The 15,647-nt window shown below is 41.6% G+C and overlaps 2 protein-coding genes across 2 annotated transcripts in view; both read right to left on the bottom strand.

Annotated features, from left to right (window-relative positions):
- Window positions 1-3,725: 3,725 nt before the first annotated feature.
- LOC110030814 lies at window positions 3,726-4,991 on the bottom strand. The gene is made up of 2 exons (XM_020733740.1): window positions 4,805-4,991; window positions 3,726-4,498 (listed from the first exon to the last, which is right to left on the bottom strand). The coding sequence occupies exons 1-2, from the start codon at window positions 4,989-4,991 to the stop codon at window positions 3,726-3,728; spliced, it is 960 nt and encodes a 319-aa protein (XP_020589399.1).
- A 1,756-nt stretch (window positions 4,992-6,747) lies between these two features.
- LOC110030791 (pentatricopeptide repeat-containing protein At5g66500, mitochondrial-like) overlaps window positions 6,748-15,647 on the bottom strand; it is a 14,568-nt gene continuing 5,668 nt past the window's right edge. Inside the window, exon 2 of the mRNA XM_020733710.1 lies at window positions 6,748-6,838. Within this exon, the coding sequence (XP_020589369.1) occupies window positions 6,824-6,838 (15 nt within the window). The 3' untranslated portion in view covers window positions 6,748-6,823. The remainder of the gene's footprint in view (window positions 6,839-15,647) is intronic.

The raw sequence follows: 15,647 nt of genomic DNA, 5'->3' as shown, positions 1-15,647 counted from the left end.
ACTTATTAACCCATCCGAGGTTATTTGCTGGAGCATTGCTCACTTATGAACCTGTGTGGAAGGGATCAGGTGTAGCCCACCAAAGACTGTTAACCTATCCAGAATTATTTATCGAAGTAAAAACTCGGTGATGTTAACCCATTTGGAAGAGGTTAGATGAAATCCCTTTGGGATCGATCTTGCTCTGACTAAGATACAACCAGAGTTGTGTATTTCTCGGGCCAAGAGCATAAAGTATTTGAGATACATTAAGTTTGAGATACATTGACATTGTATGCAATATGACATAGATGATATAATTGAAGTGCTACTGGTAGTATTTCCGAAGATTCTCGACATTTCAAGTCCAGGGCAAGATTTTTTCATCTGAGTCTTTAAGCTTGAAGGTTTGGGGCTACAGTCACGATGTATGGGCCTTCCCAGAGAGGGGACAATTTGTTGCGTTGGGGACCATGACCAGCGGCTTCAATACTACGCAAAACCAAGTCACCAATGGAGATAGGTTGAGGCTTTACTCTTAGGTTGAAGTGGCGAGCAATTCTTTGGCGGTATGAAGCAGCTCTGACGTAGGCCACATTGCGTATTTCTGAGAGAAGATCCAATTATTTTCGGAGCTTTTCTTCATTGTTATTCGAGTCGAAAGTCTTGACTCGGGGATTTGGAACTCTGATATCAATAAGGATGACAGCCTCGGCGCCAAAACACAAGTTATATGGAGTTTCTCAGGTAGGAGTTCGTGTGGTACGATAGACCCAGAGGACAAATAGGCCCAATTATTTTTGGAGCTTTTCTTCATTGTTATGCAGCTCTTCTACTCATTGCCCCCCAGCGTTATCAAGACGAGTCTTCAACCCCTTGAGCACCGTTCGATTTGTCACCTCTGTCTGTCCATTTGTTTGGGGATGCGCCACAGCAGTGTGGCAGTGTGCACCAACTTAATGTGAAGATCTCTGCAGAATGATGTGAAGATCTCTGCAGAATGATGTGAAGACTCTTCGAATGAATTGAGTCTCATTATAAGTGATAATCTTTGCGGGAATCCCAAAGTAACAGATGATGTTTTTCCAAACAAACTGTTTGACATTGGCCTCAGTGATCTTGGCAAGAGGCTCTGCTTCTACCCATTTGGTGAAAGTAGTTGATAGCTAAGATAATGAATTTTTGTTGTCCAGTAGCTATCGAAAAAGACCCCATGATATCTACCCCCACCCCATTGGGAGAAAGACCAAGGCTCACAAAAAGATATGAGTTCCACTAGCGGTGCATGCGTAAGATTGGAGTGGGATTGGCAATTCTTGCATTTTTGCTCAAACTCTAATGCATCTTGTTTAATCGTAGGCTAAGAGAAGCTTTGCCTCATTATTTTAAAAGCAAATGCCCTGCCACCAAGATGTTCCCCACATATTCCGAAATGAACTTCTCGTAGAGCATAATCAGCTTCAAATGGAGGAAGACACTTGAGATATGAACCTACGAATATCTTCTTATACAGTTCATCCCCTATAAGGATGAAGTTGGCAGCCATGCATTGAATGTGAATTGATGTAGTGCCATCATCTAACAGTGTCCCGTCTTGGAGGAATGATGGGATCCATCCAATCCAAGATGGTTCCTTTGCCCCCATCCAAGATGGTTCCTTTGGGTCATCTATAGACAATATCACCCATGGGTCATGGATGCTAGGAAAATGTATCTCCTCAATATACCTTCTTTTATAAAGATTGAAGTTGCAAGAAGTTGCAAGCTTGGAGAGGGCATCGACTCGGGTGTTATGCTCCCGAAGTATGTAAATGAGCTGACATGTTTCAATTTAGGCAAGAAGAGTTTTTACGAGACTGAGATAATGCACCAGCTATGAGTTATGAGCATCATATTCTCCTTCTACTTAGGATGCGATGAGTTGAGAGTCAGTGTAGATAATTATGTTTTGTACTTCATAGTTGATGGCAAGCTTTGAGAGGAGGGGCGTGAAGCCGAATATGTCTTGAGTTGCTCGAAAGCGCTCTGCCAATCATCTGTCAACTAAAAATCGATGTTCTGAGCACCTCTGAGTATCTTGAAGAACGACGAATACTTATCACCATAACGAGCTAAGAAGCGGGATAAAGCGACTATACGACCATTTAACCGTTGTACCTCTTTGACATTTACCGCTTTGATGTTTTTTGGAGACATCATGTCCCTTAGCGCCTTGATTTTTTCTAGGTTTGTATCAATTCCACGATGGGTAATCATGAATCCTAAAAACTTCCCTGATGCCACCCCGAAAGCACATTTTGTCAAGTTAAGTCGTAAATCATATTGACGAAGGAGTTAGAAACACTCTTCTAGATGCGAAGTGTGTTGGGATGCTTATAGGCTTTTAACTAAAATATCATCAATGTAAACCTTCATTATATGCCCCAGAAGATTTCTGAAGACTTTGTTCATGAGACGTTGATAAGTTGCACCAGCATTTTTTAATCTGAATGGGATAACCTGATAATAGTATAAGCCCTTATCTGTTTAAGAAGAGGTGGCTTCCTCATCTACTGGGTTCATCTTTATTTGATTGTACCCTGAATATGTATCCATAAATCTTAGCATCTGATGTCAGGAAGTGGCATCAACAAGTTGATCTATGCGTGAGAGGGGATAGCTATCCTTCGGACATGTTTTTTTGAGGTCTGTATAGTCGACACACATTCTCTATGAACTACTAGCTTTTTTCACCATGCCAACATTGGTCAGCCATGCAGGATGGTGTACCTCTCATATGAACTTTGCTTCGAGAAGCTTGTTGACTTCTTGTTCAATAGCTTGAAAGCGATTTGGGGCAAAATTATGCTTCTTCTGGATGACCGGTTTAAAGGTTGGATCTATCTTTAAAGAGTGCATGATTATTTCAGGGTCAACCTCAGACATTTCGGTCGGAGTCCATGCAAAAATATCTTGATTCCCTCAGAGGAGATCTACATATTCTGACATTTCCTCATCGGAGAGTAAGGAACCAAGCTGTATTGTTCTCGATGGGTGTTCATTAGAGAGCGGGACATGAACCAAATCTTCTACGGGGGTAAGCTCTTTGAGATACATCTTCATCTCGGAGATCAAAGTTTTCAATGCTAAGTGTCACTGATGGACGTAGTTGAGCTTGTCTGAGGTAGCATGATTGTGCTATCTGTTGATCTCCTCGTATGACGTTGATCCCATCTGGGGTTGGAAATTTGAGCTTCACGTGTAGCACAAATGTTACAATGTCAAAGATGGATTGCATAGGTTTCCTGAAAATGACATTGTATGTTGATTCTGACTTGACAACAATGAACTGAACTGAGTGAGTTATCTGTCAATAAAAATCTCCCATGACAACAGGGAGATTTATTGTTCTCTCGACGCGTACTTGTCGATTATCAAAACCGTACAATGGTCCAGATGCAGGTTGAAGTTTTCCCTTGTCAATCCCAAACTAAGGAAAGTGGAGTAAAACAAAACATCAACAGAGCTCCCATTGTCGATCAGGATTCTTTTTACTCTTTTTACATTTCTTTTTACATTGTAGTAGGGTTCGCAAATTCCTGCGCTAATGATAAGAGGATCTTGGGGAAATACTCGAACTCTTTCTAAATCAGAATTATCAAAAGTGATAGATTCAAGACATAATTTCTTCTGTGTTGGTTCACCAGGTGTAGTGATAAGAACTTAATTAGTCAGCAACAGACCTCCTGCAATTGTTTGAATTTCACCTACGACTGGGTGACCCCCATGTTGTTGTCTTTGTAATTGTTGCCCCCAATAGCAACATTATCGTTACCAGCTAGTTTGTTTTCAATAAATCGACCAAGATATCCCTGCTGAATCAACCTTTCAATTTCTTCCCTAAGGAGTTTACATGCCTCAGTGGTGTGGCCACGACTTCGATGAAAATGACAGTATTGTTCTTGATTTCCCGTGTTAGGTTTTAAGGGGTTAGGCCACTTAATAGCTTGCTCATCCTTGATGGCCATCAAGATGTTTGCATGTGACGTGTTGAGTGGTGTATACTCTTTCTTGGGTTGATATTCAGTTCGTTGACCCGCAAGTTGAATGAGGAGGTCACAATTCTTCGGTTGTTCAGACTTTCTCCATTGCGAAGATTGATTTTTGTTTTTGGAGTTACCTTTGCGCTTTTCCCCAAATTTCTCAACTTGTTCTTTATGTGCACTAATAGCCTCGTCTGCAGTGATTTGGGCCTCAACACGGTGGACAAGTTCGGCATAAGAATGAACTGTCTCCCGCACAGTGATGAATAGAAGGGTCCTAGGCGAGCCCCTCAAGAAAAACCCCCAAAGTAACTCTGGACCTACTCCCAGAATTTGACGGGCTTCAGCAGAAAAACTACGGAAGTAGTCTTTGAGCGACTCTCCTTCACTTTGACGAATTCCTGAGAGATGAGATGAATTTTTGATGATCCATCGATTTGCTATGAATTGCTCTGCGAATAGTCTGGCAAGCTCGTTAAAAGTGTTTACAGTGCCCCCTGACAGAGAGTTGAACCAGGTTCAAAGTTCAAGCTTGTCCCTTAAGCGTGGCTGGGAACACATGACATAAAAGCGCGTCAGAGGCACATTGAATGTGCATGATGGTTCGATAATGATCAATATGTTCATAGGGGTTAGTTATTCCTTCATATGTGTCAATGTTTGGCAGCTCGAAGCCTGGTGGGATAGGGTGTTGGAGGACCTCATTCACTAAGGGAGAGGATTCAAGGATGTTAGGGTGAGTGTGAAAGCGATCTTTTTTCTCTAGGGGAACTCTTCTCGGACGAGGCAACGTAGTTCATTACAGATGACATCATCTGGAACGGTAGCAAGACGTATTGGTGCTAGGGGACCTGCATGAGATGGATGAGTGGAACTTGTGGTGACTAGGAGTTCACCATCACGTCCTGACAAGGGAATTGTTCCCTCTTGAGTAGGGGGACGGTACGAGTTCCTCCGAGCAGTATGTTTCTCATAGGTCGCGAATTTCATGGTAAAAGTGTTTCGGTCATCGATGTGGAGAGTGGTTGTTGGATCCCTCGTAGGAATTGTATGATCTCCAGTTGAGACTCCTTCATTCTACTTATTCATTCTTTCATATAAGGACCTGAAACCCCCTCGTTGGTTAAATAACGTCTTCTATGGCGGGAAGATGAAGAAAGATATCGCCCTTGACTTCGTGACTGTTTCCTGGAATGATGGGAGTTAGAGCGAGCTACTCCGTTGTCCCGAATATTTTGCCTGGTGACCATGTAGGAAATTGAGAAAGTGTTTCAGTGATGGGACTGGGAGTTTCCCAAAACGGCGCCAAACTGATGCGTGCTAACAAATTCGTGGTTGTAGAGTAACAAATTATCGTCTTAGGGTTATACGAAAGTTCAACACACATAGATAAAATTAAAAAAAAGGTGATGACTCTAGAAGTTTTTACATGGAAAACCCGTAAGGGAAAAACCACGAGGTCTGGCCCAGCTGTGGAAATCCACAATTAATTGATGATCACAGAAATTCCTTGTCCCACAGACGGAAAGGGTAACTATATTTTTCAAGGTACAATGTCGACTGGCGGCGTCTGGTTGGTGGTGATCGATGACGATCGGTGGAGGTCGACAACGGTCGGTAGTGGTCGTCTGAGGTCTGCGGTGGTCGTTTCAGCGGTGGTTGTCCACGATCTACGACAGTTGACGGCGGTGGATGACGGAGGTCGACGGTGGTCGATGACGGATATCGGCGGTGGTCGACGACGATTGGTGGTGATGCTGAGCTGCAGCTTCTTCTCAATACCTCAGGCTCTCTCTAGACTTCCTTCCCCTTCATGAGAGGATTGGGGCTTTATTTATAGTGTTCTCGGTACAATTAATACAGGAATATGAACCATTTTGATCGAACAGTCTGGAGAGCTTCCATCGATCATACAACGTTTAATGGACATTTGAGTGACTTAATGATGTCAGAATTGAATGATCTTGGGCTCGTTGATTCGTCTTGTCGAGCCGCTCGATTTGAGTATAAACTTATCATATTTGACAGTTGTTTGACTTTCTAAATGTATTCATAATTCTTTTAATTGTGGTTTAATGACTTGATGTGGGCTTGATTTGACTTGGATTGGACTAGTTTTCATATCATTAGGTCATCTCATCGAACCGGTCAGTTTAACTATAAGTTTGCTGAAATCGGAGCTTTGGATGACTTTTTATCAATATTTGAATGTTTCTTGCTTAAAATATCATCTCAAGCAATATAATCTCGAGATTCGTGTCATACCTCGAGACTCGTGTTGGATGATAAAATTTTGTTGGTGGTGTATCAAATATAGCTTTTTCGTGCATGGGTAAAGTGACACATTATATTAAAAAATAAAGTTTAGGTGTTAGGCATGTAAATATATGGCAATTGAGTGGTACGTAAACATAAGACTTATGCATAAGATAGGTTGGTACATAAGAAGTTGACGGCATGCATGTAAATCCTTTACATTATACTATGCAAATCTTTCATACAGATAGATAGATAGATATAGAGATGTATATATATATCTTTCACACACACACACACACACACACACACACACACACACACATATGTAAATACCCCTCTTAAAAATAAATAAATCAATAAAAGGGACAAAATTGCAATGCAAAAGCAAACTACTAAAAGTAGATTTCAGGTTGCTGATCATATCATTTCACAAGGGTGAACCACAATAAGTACAATATAATCAAGGGAGCATACAAAATGGATTCAGATAATTAGTCTTAAAATTACCTGAAGATGGAAGTAAAATTGTTGCTGAACTGGGCTTAAGAGACAGCTAAAATCCTCTACCATTTTACTGCCTGCGAGAAAAATTAACCCAACATGGTTGGAGCTCAGAAACTTCGCAACAGTGTTTTAAGCCCAGGTTGATGTGCAGGTAAACAAAAGCAACCCGGGCTTAGACTCAACTTACAGGGAGATTTACATACATGCCACACAATTATTATATATTCACATACATAAACCCCAAACTTTGATCTTTACACTTATAAAACCTTGGTGTCATAATCCTAGGCATGAAAAGCTGTACTTCACTTTTGTAGTGTACAAAAGTTGAACATGTAAATACTTAGGAATTGAAGTTTGGGAGTTGGACATGTAAATACTTAGGAATTGAGTGGTTTGTAAGTAATGTGATGTTAGGATCTCATGTTCTTAAAGGGGAGAAATATTTGAGTACGTAAGACGTACGCAGCGCTGCGTACGTCAGTTAGGTTACAGGGAAGGTATTGAGGGTTATATCCGTGTTATACCCTCTGTAACTTCTCTGTAACCTACTTGTAACCTTCCTGTAACTTAGAAATATATGAAAATAGAAGCACAGAACTTGCTAGTTACCAATTTTGTTGCCATAGTTGAAAATAATACATGGAAATGGAAACATCCTTATTAATGCAACAGCTCGAAATTAATGAAACCAATTTCCTGCACCAGCTAATCTGAAGATTGTTGATTCCTCTGGCCATCTCTTCACCAATTTGTGTACCAATGAAATATGGAATTGACATGCCAATAATAAGTTCCTTTATGAAGAGGCTCACGATTTTGATCAGAACTGAAAGGATCATCAGGCGCATGGCTTCCTTTGACTCTCTCAGCTGAATCCGGTGATACTTTCTGGCTGCAGGCAGAAATCTAAGCTTTCCCCATTAGATTCATAATCAAAGTTGAACTTTTGTTGAAATGGGCCAGATCCTCATCTCCCTTCTCCTGTTAAATATGATTTATTAGAACGAACTCTACTCATCCTTGGCAGCTTACTGTTAAATTCGGGGAAGAGATCTTCTCGGACTCCATCTGATTCTTCTTTCCCGCGAAGAGGACGGCCGGGAATTGGGGAAGACGGCTTTGAATCAGCCTTATTTGCCTTCTCCGGGACGATTGCATCCCCAAACTTGAGATGATGGAGGAAAAATTCATCTGAGCAGGATCCGACGAAATTGAGAGAGAGGGAGGGCCCAGAAGCCCCGGGAGCCGAAGACAATGGGAAGGAGGGGATTTTAGCTAACCGAATGTATCGGGGAGACAGGCCCGGCAGGGTCAATTTGCCGAAGGAGGAAATGAAGGATCACGAAGGCCCGTCACCAAGCGAGACGAAGCAGGAACAAGCTTCGGGAAGGCGAAGCCAAGAGGTCAACTCCTCACGTGAAGGAGAAGGCACGGGTGAGGAAATGACGCCAGCAGGCTGGGTCTCCCGGTCAAATGGGAAAGAGGTGTTGAGTGCGTCAGTTAGATTTAAAAACATTATTTTCTTTTTTAAACTTTATGTTATGTTCATCGATTTACGTGCAACTCGCTCGTGCGCGGAGTCCTAAGAGAATGGATATCCTCCCTTTGTAAAATTGATGTTCCGGACATGCCCACAAGGTCCGTTTCGTCATCCAAGGTCGTTCGACAGGTTTGTCAATGATCGGGTCAATTTGAATTCGATGCGCGTGAGGGCGCGATAAGTTAAGTATTTTGGTTCGACCGGAGCCGTTTAATGGGCAAAGCGATGACCGGTCCTTGCCTAAGCAACAACCAAAGTCAAGTAGGCTATTCTCGGCAATAAGTCATTCATCACACGTCGTGGAGTTTCCTTATGGCTTTTCTAATTCCTATGGAAATTCAACATGAGTTTCAATATGTCGGTTTTAATTCAGTCAACTATATGCTGAGAATTTGAAACCACCCATACAAGACTACGAGAAGTCAAGAAATAACTCAAATTTCTAAATAATGTGGGTCCTAGTAGTAGTCTCCTTGAAGAGTCAAATAGGAAATCCTATAGCAAGAACCTATGCTGTAGGGAGAGGGAAGGGAAGACCTCAAAAATGAGGTCAACAAGATGTTCTGTCACTGAACTGTCTTTTACCATCTTCATATTGAATAATTTCTTCATAAAAAAAAAATCCTTATTTGAAGCAAATGATTTTTCGTACATCTTGGTCAGTGTCTCCAAGAGATTCATCATAATTTTCTCATTCATAATATTGAACGCAACAGATGGGAAAAGCGTTAACTCGATCAAACCCAATGTCGTTCGATCCAACACTTCACATTCCTCCAAAAACATACTCAGGCTTTTTTGTGATTCCCTGTTGTGACAAATATAATTTTTCTGGAACAACAAATTCTCCACCTGAAACTTTGTTTCTTCGGTCATTACTCCCACTAGAATTGAATCCCGCTCTGATATTAGTTTTGTTGGAAATCCCCAAAGAATTCTCAATGTCACCGCAGAATAGGATCACAAAATTCGAGAAAATCGGGAAAAAAATAAATAGATAGCACAATCAAAACAGCAAAAAAACACACAATAATTTTATATGGAAATACTCGAGAACGGGAAAAAACCACAGAGCCACACCAACACATATTTCACTATGTAATTTAGAAATTTTTATAAAGGACTCAGGAGTTTCTTCTCCATACACACGATGAAATTTACATGACGCTCCACAATCTTTCTTCTCCAATCCTACGCGAACAACACACGCTGAGATTCCAGAAATCTTCCTCTTCAACCCTTCTCTCCTATGCCAAAAAGTTGTCGAAAAATACCAAAGGAAGACTCAACATACAATCTATGTTCCATGCTCGAAAATTGGCATGAAATCGAAAATCCTAAGTTAACTGCTCCCAGGCACCTAAGCGTCAAATCCTCTGTATTTGCGCCCATAAATCGGCACTTAGGCGCCAATAAACAGGCGCCTAAATGTCGGTCTCTCAGGAGAAAAGATTGGGGTATGCTCTATATCGGGCGCATAAGCGCCAAAAGCCGGTGCATAGGCACCGACTCCTCTGTTAAGAGCTCGTCAATGGGAGTTGAGGTGCCCAAATTACCCACCTACTGCTTGCTGCTAGAATTGCTTCGGCTCCACATTACAACCCAATAATCTCCCACTTGGAGGCGAAGGATCAAGCACCAATCCTCTATACCTGCACCTCCATCTGAATCGCCTTTAGAATCACATAGTGTGGTCACGTACCGTGGTGTGGCTCACCCCTTGTCTCAATCTTCATGAAATCCAATTGAAGCCAAGCATAGCTTCAATTTCTCAACAATCGCCACCTTCGTCGACATATCCATAGGATTTTTAGCTGTGTTTATCTTTTCCAAAAATAACTGCTCATCCTTACAGAGGAGATCGAATGAAATGATACCTAAGTTGAACGTGTTTCGTCCTGGCATGAAAAACAAAATTCTTAGCAAGATGAATCGCACTCATACTGTCACTGTTGAGGTTTCCAATTATGACATGAAACTCTATAGCCAAACAATCTCCTTGCTGGCATCAGTGATAACAACATATTCGACCTCCGTATTAGAAAGTGCAACTATCTTCTACAACCTAGAAACCCAACTTATCGGTGCGCTCTCCAATGTAAAGATCTAGCCTGTTTTATTTCTCTTACTGTCCACATCTCCCGCCAGATATGAATTTAAAATCTTTGTAAATTCATCCTTGTATTTCCATAACAGAATACACGATTAATTGTTCCTCTCAAATACCTGAGAATCCATTTTACGGCCTTCGAATGATGCATGTCTGGATTGCCCATATACCTGCTCTTAACTCCCACTATATAAGAAATAGCTAGCCTGATACAAATCATCGCATATATCAAACTTCCAACTGCTGAAGGATACAGAGTTCTCTCAATCTGTGTTTTCTCTGTTTCAGAGTTAAGAGCTAGCTCCTGGATAGTTTGAAGTGACTACCTAACGGAGTGTTAATTGGTTTCGCCTGACTCATGTTGAACCTCTGTATGATCTTCTCAACATACTCTGCCTGAGCCAACTTCAATGTTCCTGCACTCATGTCCCTGCTGATTCTCATCCCGAGGATCTTCCGGGTTAGACATAAATCCTTCACCTCGAACTCACTTGATAACTAATTCTTCAAGTCCTTGATTTTCATCATACTTGCCCCTGCAATCAACATGTCATCTACATATAAGAAAAGCAAAATATAACAGTTACCAAAGTGTTTGATGAAGCAACAATGATCTGAGTGGCACTTCAAGTACCCATTTTCTGACATAAACCTGTCAAACCTCCTGTACCACTGTCTCAACTTTAAGCCAATTAAGACTCTTCTTCAATCTGCAAACCAAACTTTCTTTGTCTAGAAACTTGTAACCTTGTAGTTGCACCATGTAAAGCTCCTCCAGATCTACATGTAAGAAAATTGTCTTTACATCCATTTGTTCCATATGTCGATCTCCCACAGTTATCAGACGCAGCACAACCCTGACAGTTGTCATCTTCACCACTGGAGAGAAGATCTCTGTATAATTCACTCATTCCTCCTGTTGGAAACCCTTCACAATAAGTCTTGCCCTGTAGCGCTTAGTACCATCTAACTCCTCTTTCAGCCTGTAGACCCACCTGTTTTGCAGTGCACTTTTGCCATTTGGCAGTATCATCAAATTCTAAGTCTGATTTGACTCCAAAGATTGCATTTCTTCATCCATGGAATGCTCCAGCCCCCTTGAAACTTCAACTTGAGTGGCATCCTCAAAGCACTCTGATTCACCGCTATCAGTCGGTAACAAATAGTGTAAAGACGGAGAATACCTGGGTACGGGTCGTGACACTCTGCTGGACCTTCTGACTTTTGTAGTAGGTCACTAAGAAACTTTCAGTGCTCCTTCTGGTTGAGCACTTCTTCTTTCTCCATCCTCCTGATCATCAATATCATCTATCTCCAAATATTTGTATTCTTCAGAAGTAGTTGACAGACAGTTCTGAGTTTTAACCCTGCCCTTATACATCTACATCTCGTTGAAAGTGATGTCCCTGCTCCTGATGAATTCCTGATTCTAATAATCCCAAAACTTATACCTAGACTCATCTAAGTCATACCCAATGAAGGTGCACTTGACAAATTTTGAGTCAAGCTTGCTTCTAGAACCTGCATCAACATGCACATATGCAAAACACTCAAAGACTCTTAAATGAGATAGGTATTATCATTTTGTCACTCCGAGCTTCTTCAGGTAAGCTTTCCTTAAAGGTACTGACGGACTACGACTAATCAGATAAACTGCAGTGTTAACTGCTTCAACCTAAAATGGTTTCGGCAAGCCTGCATGCAACCTCATGTTCCTAAAACACTCCATGATTGTTCTGTTCATGCGCTCATCCACACCATTCTGTTGTGGTTTCCTTGGGACAGTGAACTCATGTCTGACCCCCTCTATAGCAAAGAAACTTCTGAACTTCTGATTATTACACTCACCTACATTATATGATCTGAAACACTTCAACTTTTAGTATGTCTCATATTCTATCATAACTACCATTTCTTAAGAACTTTAAATACATTTATTTCTGCTTTAATAAATAAACACATACCTTTCAAGTATGATCATCAATGAAAGTGACAAAATAGTGAGAATCTACAATAGACTTAACTGGAGTAGGACCTCATACATTAGTATGCACTAACTCCAGTTTCTTTGATTTCACCACTGACCTGCACTTGAAGAAAGAAACTTTCTTCTGTTTGTCATAAATATAACCTTCACAGAAATCTAGGTCAACTGATTTCAAACCCTAAAGTTTATTCTTTGAAAGTAGAGACTTTATACATTTCTCGCTCATATGATCAATCCTAAGATGCCACAAACATGCATCCACCCTGATTCCAGCCACATCAATGAAATTAGTCATTTCATTGATCAAATAAAGCATGTCTTCAATGTTGTCCCGAGCCATCACTAATGCCCCCTGGTCAACTTTCACGAATCACCTGTGAAAGTAGTCACAAGTCCTGACTTTGCAAACTGGCTCACAAAGATAAGATTTATCTTCAAACTTGAAACATGTCTGACATCAGTAAGCTACTGAATTGTTTTATTCAACAATTTGTTATCAACATCATCTTTTCCTACTATACTGCAGACCTTGTTATCTCCAAAATAAATCTTCCTTAGATCACTCTGAGTGTAGTTTTTTAATATCTCTTTATTGGGGCAAGTATGAAAAGAGGCACCTGAATCAAATATCCAAGATTCACTGTTGATTAGGGATAACACCAGGGAGTCATTTTAGATTTCACCTGTGAAGACAATAGTAGAAAGAGTACTTTTCCGTCTTCCACCACTTTCTTTCCTTGGAGCTTTGCAGTTCTTCTTGAAATGACCCTTTTTACCATAGTTCCAGCAAACTTCTCTGCTTGACTTGCGTTTTCTTCTCTTGGACTTGGATCTGCCTTTGCATGTATTCCTGTCGAGATTCCTTCCTGCGTTATCACCACTCTACTTAGAACCTGGAGATTCGCCATTTGCTATTTTTCTACCAACTTCTTCATCCAGCATCAGACCCACGACATCATGGAAGTTCAACTTTGAAATCCCTGAAGAATTACTCACCGCCGATAATAAACCATCTCAGGTTTTCAACAAAAAAGATAGTATCATCAGTGCTCTGACCTCATCATCAAACTTGATTCTCACTGAACACAACTGGCTCGTCACAGTGTTGAAGTTATTGAGATGTTATGTCACTGAGCTGTCTTCTACCATCTTCATGTTGAATAATTTTTTCACTAGAAAAACCTCATTGGAGGCAAAAAAAATTTTGTAGATCTTAGTCAGTGCCACCATGAGATCCACCGTAGTTTTCTCGTTCACAAAATTTAACACAATAGATACGGAAAGTGTTAACCTGATCAAACCCAGTGTCGTTCGATCCAACACTTCTCATTCCTCCATGGGCATAAACTCTGGCTTCTTTGTGATTCATTGTAGTGACAAATACAATTTTTTCTAATACAGCTGATTCTCCATCTTGAACCTTCCTTCTTCGGCCATTACTCTCACTCAAATCGAACCCTGCTCTAATACCAGTTTCTTGGGAATCCTCGAAAGAATTCACAATGGCACCGCAGAATAGGATTTAAGGATTGGAGAAAAACCAGAACAAAAATAAATAGAAAACACAATCAAAGCAACATGAAAAACAAACAAAGATTTTATATAAAAAAACCCCGAAAACGGGAAAAAATCATAGAACCACACCACCACAAATATCACTATGTAATTCAGAAAGTTTTACAAATAACTCGCAAGTTTCTTCTCCATACTCACATGAAGAAACTTACAGGATGCTCCACAATCTTCCTTCTTTGATCCGACGTGAACAACACACACCTAGATGCCAGAAATCCTCCTCTTCAACTCTTCTCTCCTACGCCAGAAAGTTGTCGAAAAATGCCAAAGGAAGACTCAACATGTAATCTATGTTCCACGCCCGAAATTGGCTAAGAATCGAAAATCTTGAGTTAATTGCTCCTAGGCGCCTAGGTGCCAAGTTCTCTGACCAAAGCCTAAATCTCGGTCTCTCGAAAAAAAAAAGATCAGCGCCTGCTCTATATAGAGCGCATGAGTGCCAAAAGCCTAAATGTCGGTCTCTCGGGAAAAAAAAGACCTGTGCCTGCTCTATATCGAGCGCATAAGCACACAAAGACGGCGCATAGGCTCTAGCTCCTTTTTCAAGCGCCCAACAGTGTGTGCTTAAGCGCCAAAATGCTGGTATTACGCCCATTGTTGGCACCAATGCGCCAGCCTACTTGTTGTCTGTTGTTAAAATTGCTTCGACTCCACATTATTAAGAAAGGATGCACCAAATAGGGGTGGTCCCGAGGCTCAATGGCCCTGTATTATTCCACACAAGTTCAATTATAAGTGTTGGAGAAGAGAAGCAAGCTCTCTGCATGAGAGGGAGAGAGAGAGCCTAAAAGAAACCCTTTGACATGACATGGGTTCCTCTACTTATAGATACCTTTATTTAAAGTAGAGCAATGAGGAGTAATCTGGTCTACTCCCTGCATGAATCAGTCCTTCTGGATTTCTTCCACATTGATCATGTCAGCATAAGGTGACTGACCCAATCGGTCGGTCGACTGGAGGTGGCCGGCCTAAGTGCTCGACCTGTTGGGAAGTGGCCAACCCAAGGGTGGCCGGCTGATTCAGGGTTCGACCAACCCATAGTGATCGACCGATTTGGAAGTTGGCCAGCCCATAGTGGCTGGCTGGGATTCTCGACCATGTTGGCCTGCAGGTCTAATTCAGGGTTTGAAAAAGGAGCTAGGGCCTAGGCGTCGTCTTTGGGCCCATGGTTGGCGCTTACCTACCTGTTGCCTGCTGCTAAAATTGTTTCGACTCCAAATTATAGCCAAAAAGGGGCACTATATAGGGGTGGTCCCCAGGCTCGGCGGCCCCTTCTTATTCCACACAAGTTCAATTATAAGTGAGGGAGAAGAGAAGCAAGCTCTCTGCATGAGAGGGAGAGAGAGAGCCTAAAAGAAACCCTTTGACATGACATGGGTTCCTCTACTTATAGATACCTTTATTTAAAGTAGAGCAATGAGGAGTAATCTGGTCTACTCCCTGCATGAATCAGTCCTTCTGGATTTCTTCCACATTGATCATGTCAGCATAAGGTGACTGACCCAATCGGTCGGTCGACTGGAGGTGGCCGGCCTAAGTGCTCGACCTGTTGGGAAGTGGCCAACCCAAGGGTGGCCGGCTGATTCAGGGTTTGACCAACCCATAGTGATCGGCCGGTTTGGAAGTTGGTCAGCCCATAGTGGCTGGCTGGGATTCTCGACCATGTTG

This window comes from Phalaenopsis equestris, unplaced genomic scaffold (genome assembly GCF_001263595.1).
Source record: "Phalaenopsis equestris unplaced genomic scaffold, ASM126359v1 Scaffold000761, whole genome shotgun sequence".
Lineage (NCBI taxonomy): Eukaryota > Viridiplantae > Streptophyta > Magnoliopsida > Asparagales > Orchidaceae > Phalaenopsis > Phalaenopsis equestris.
This window is presented reverse-complemented; position numbering and strand designations above follow the sequence as displayed.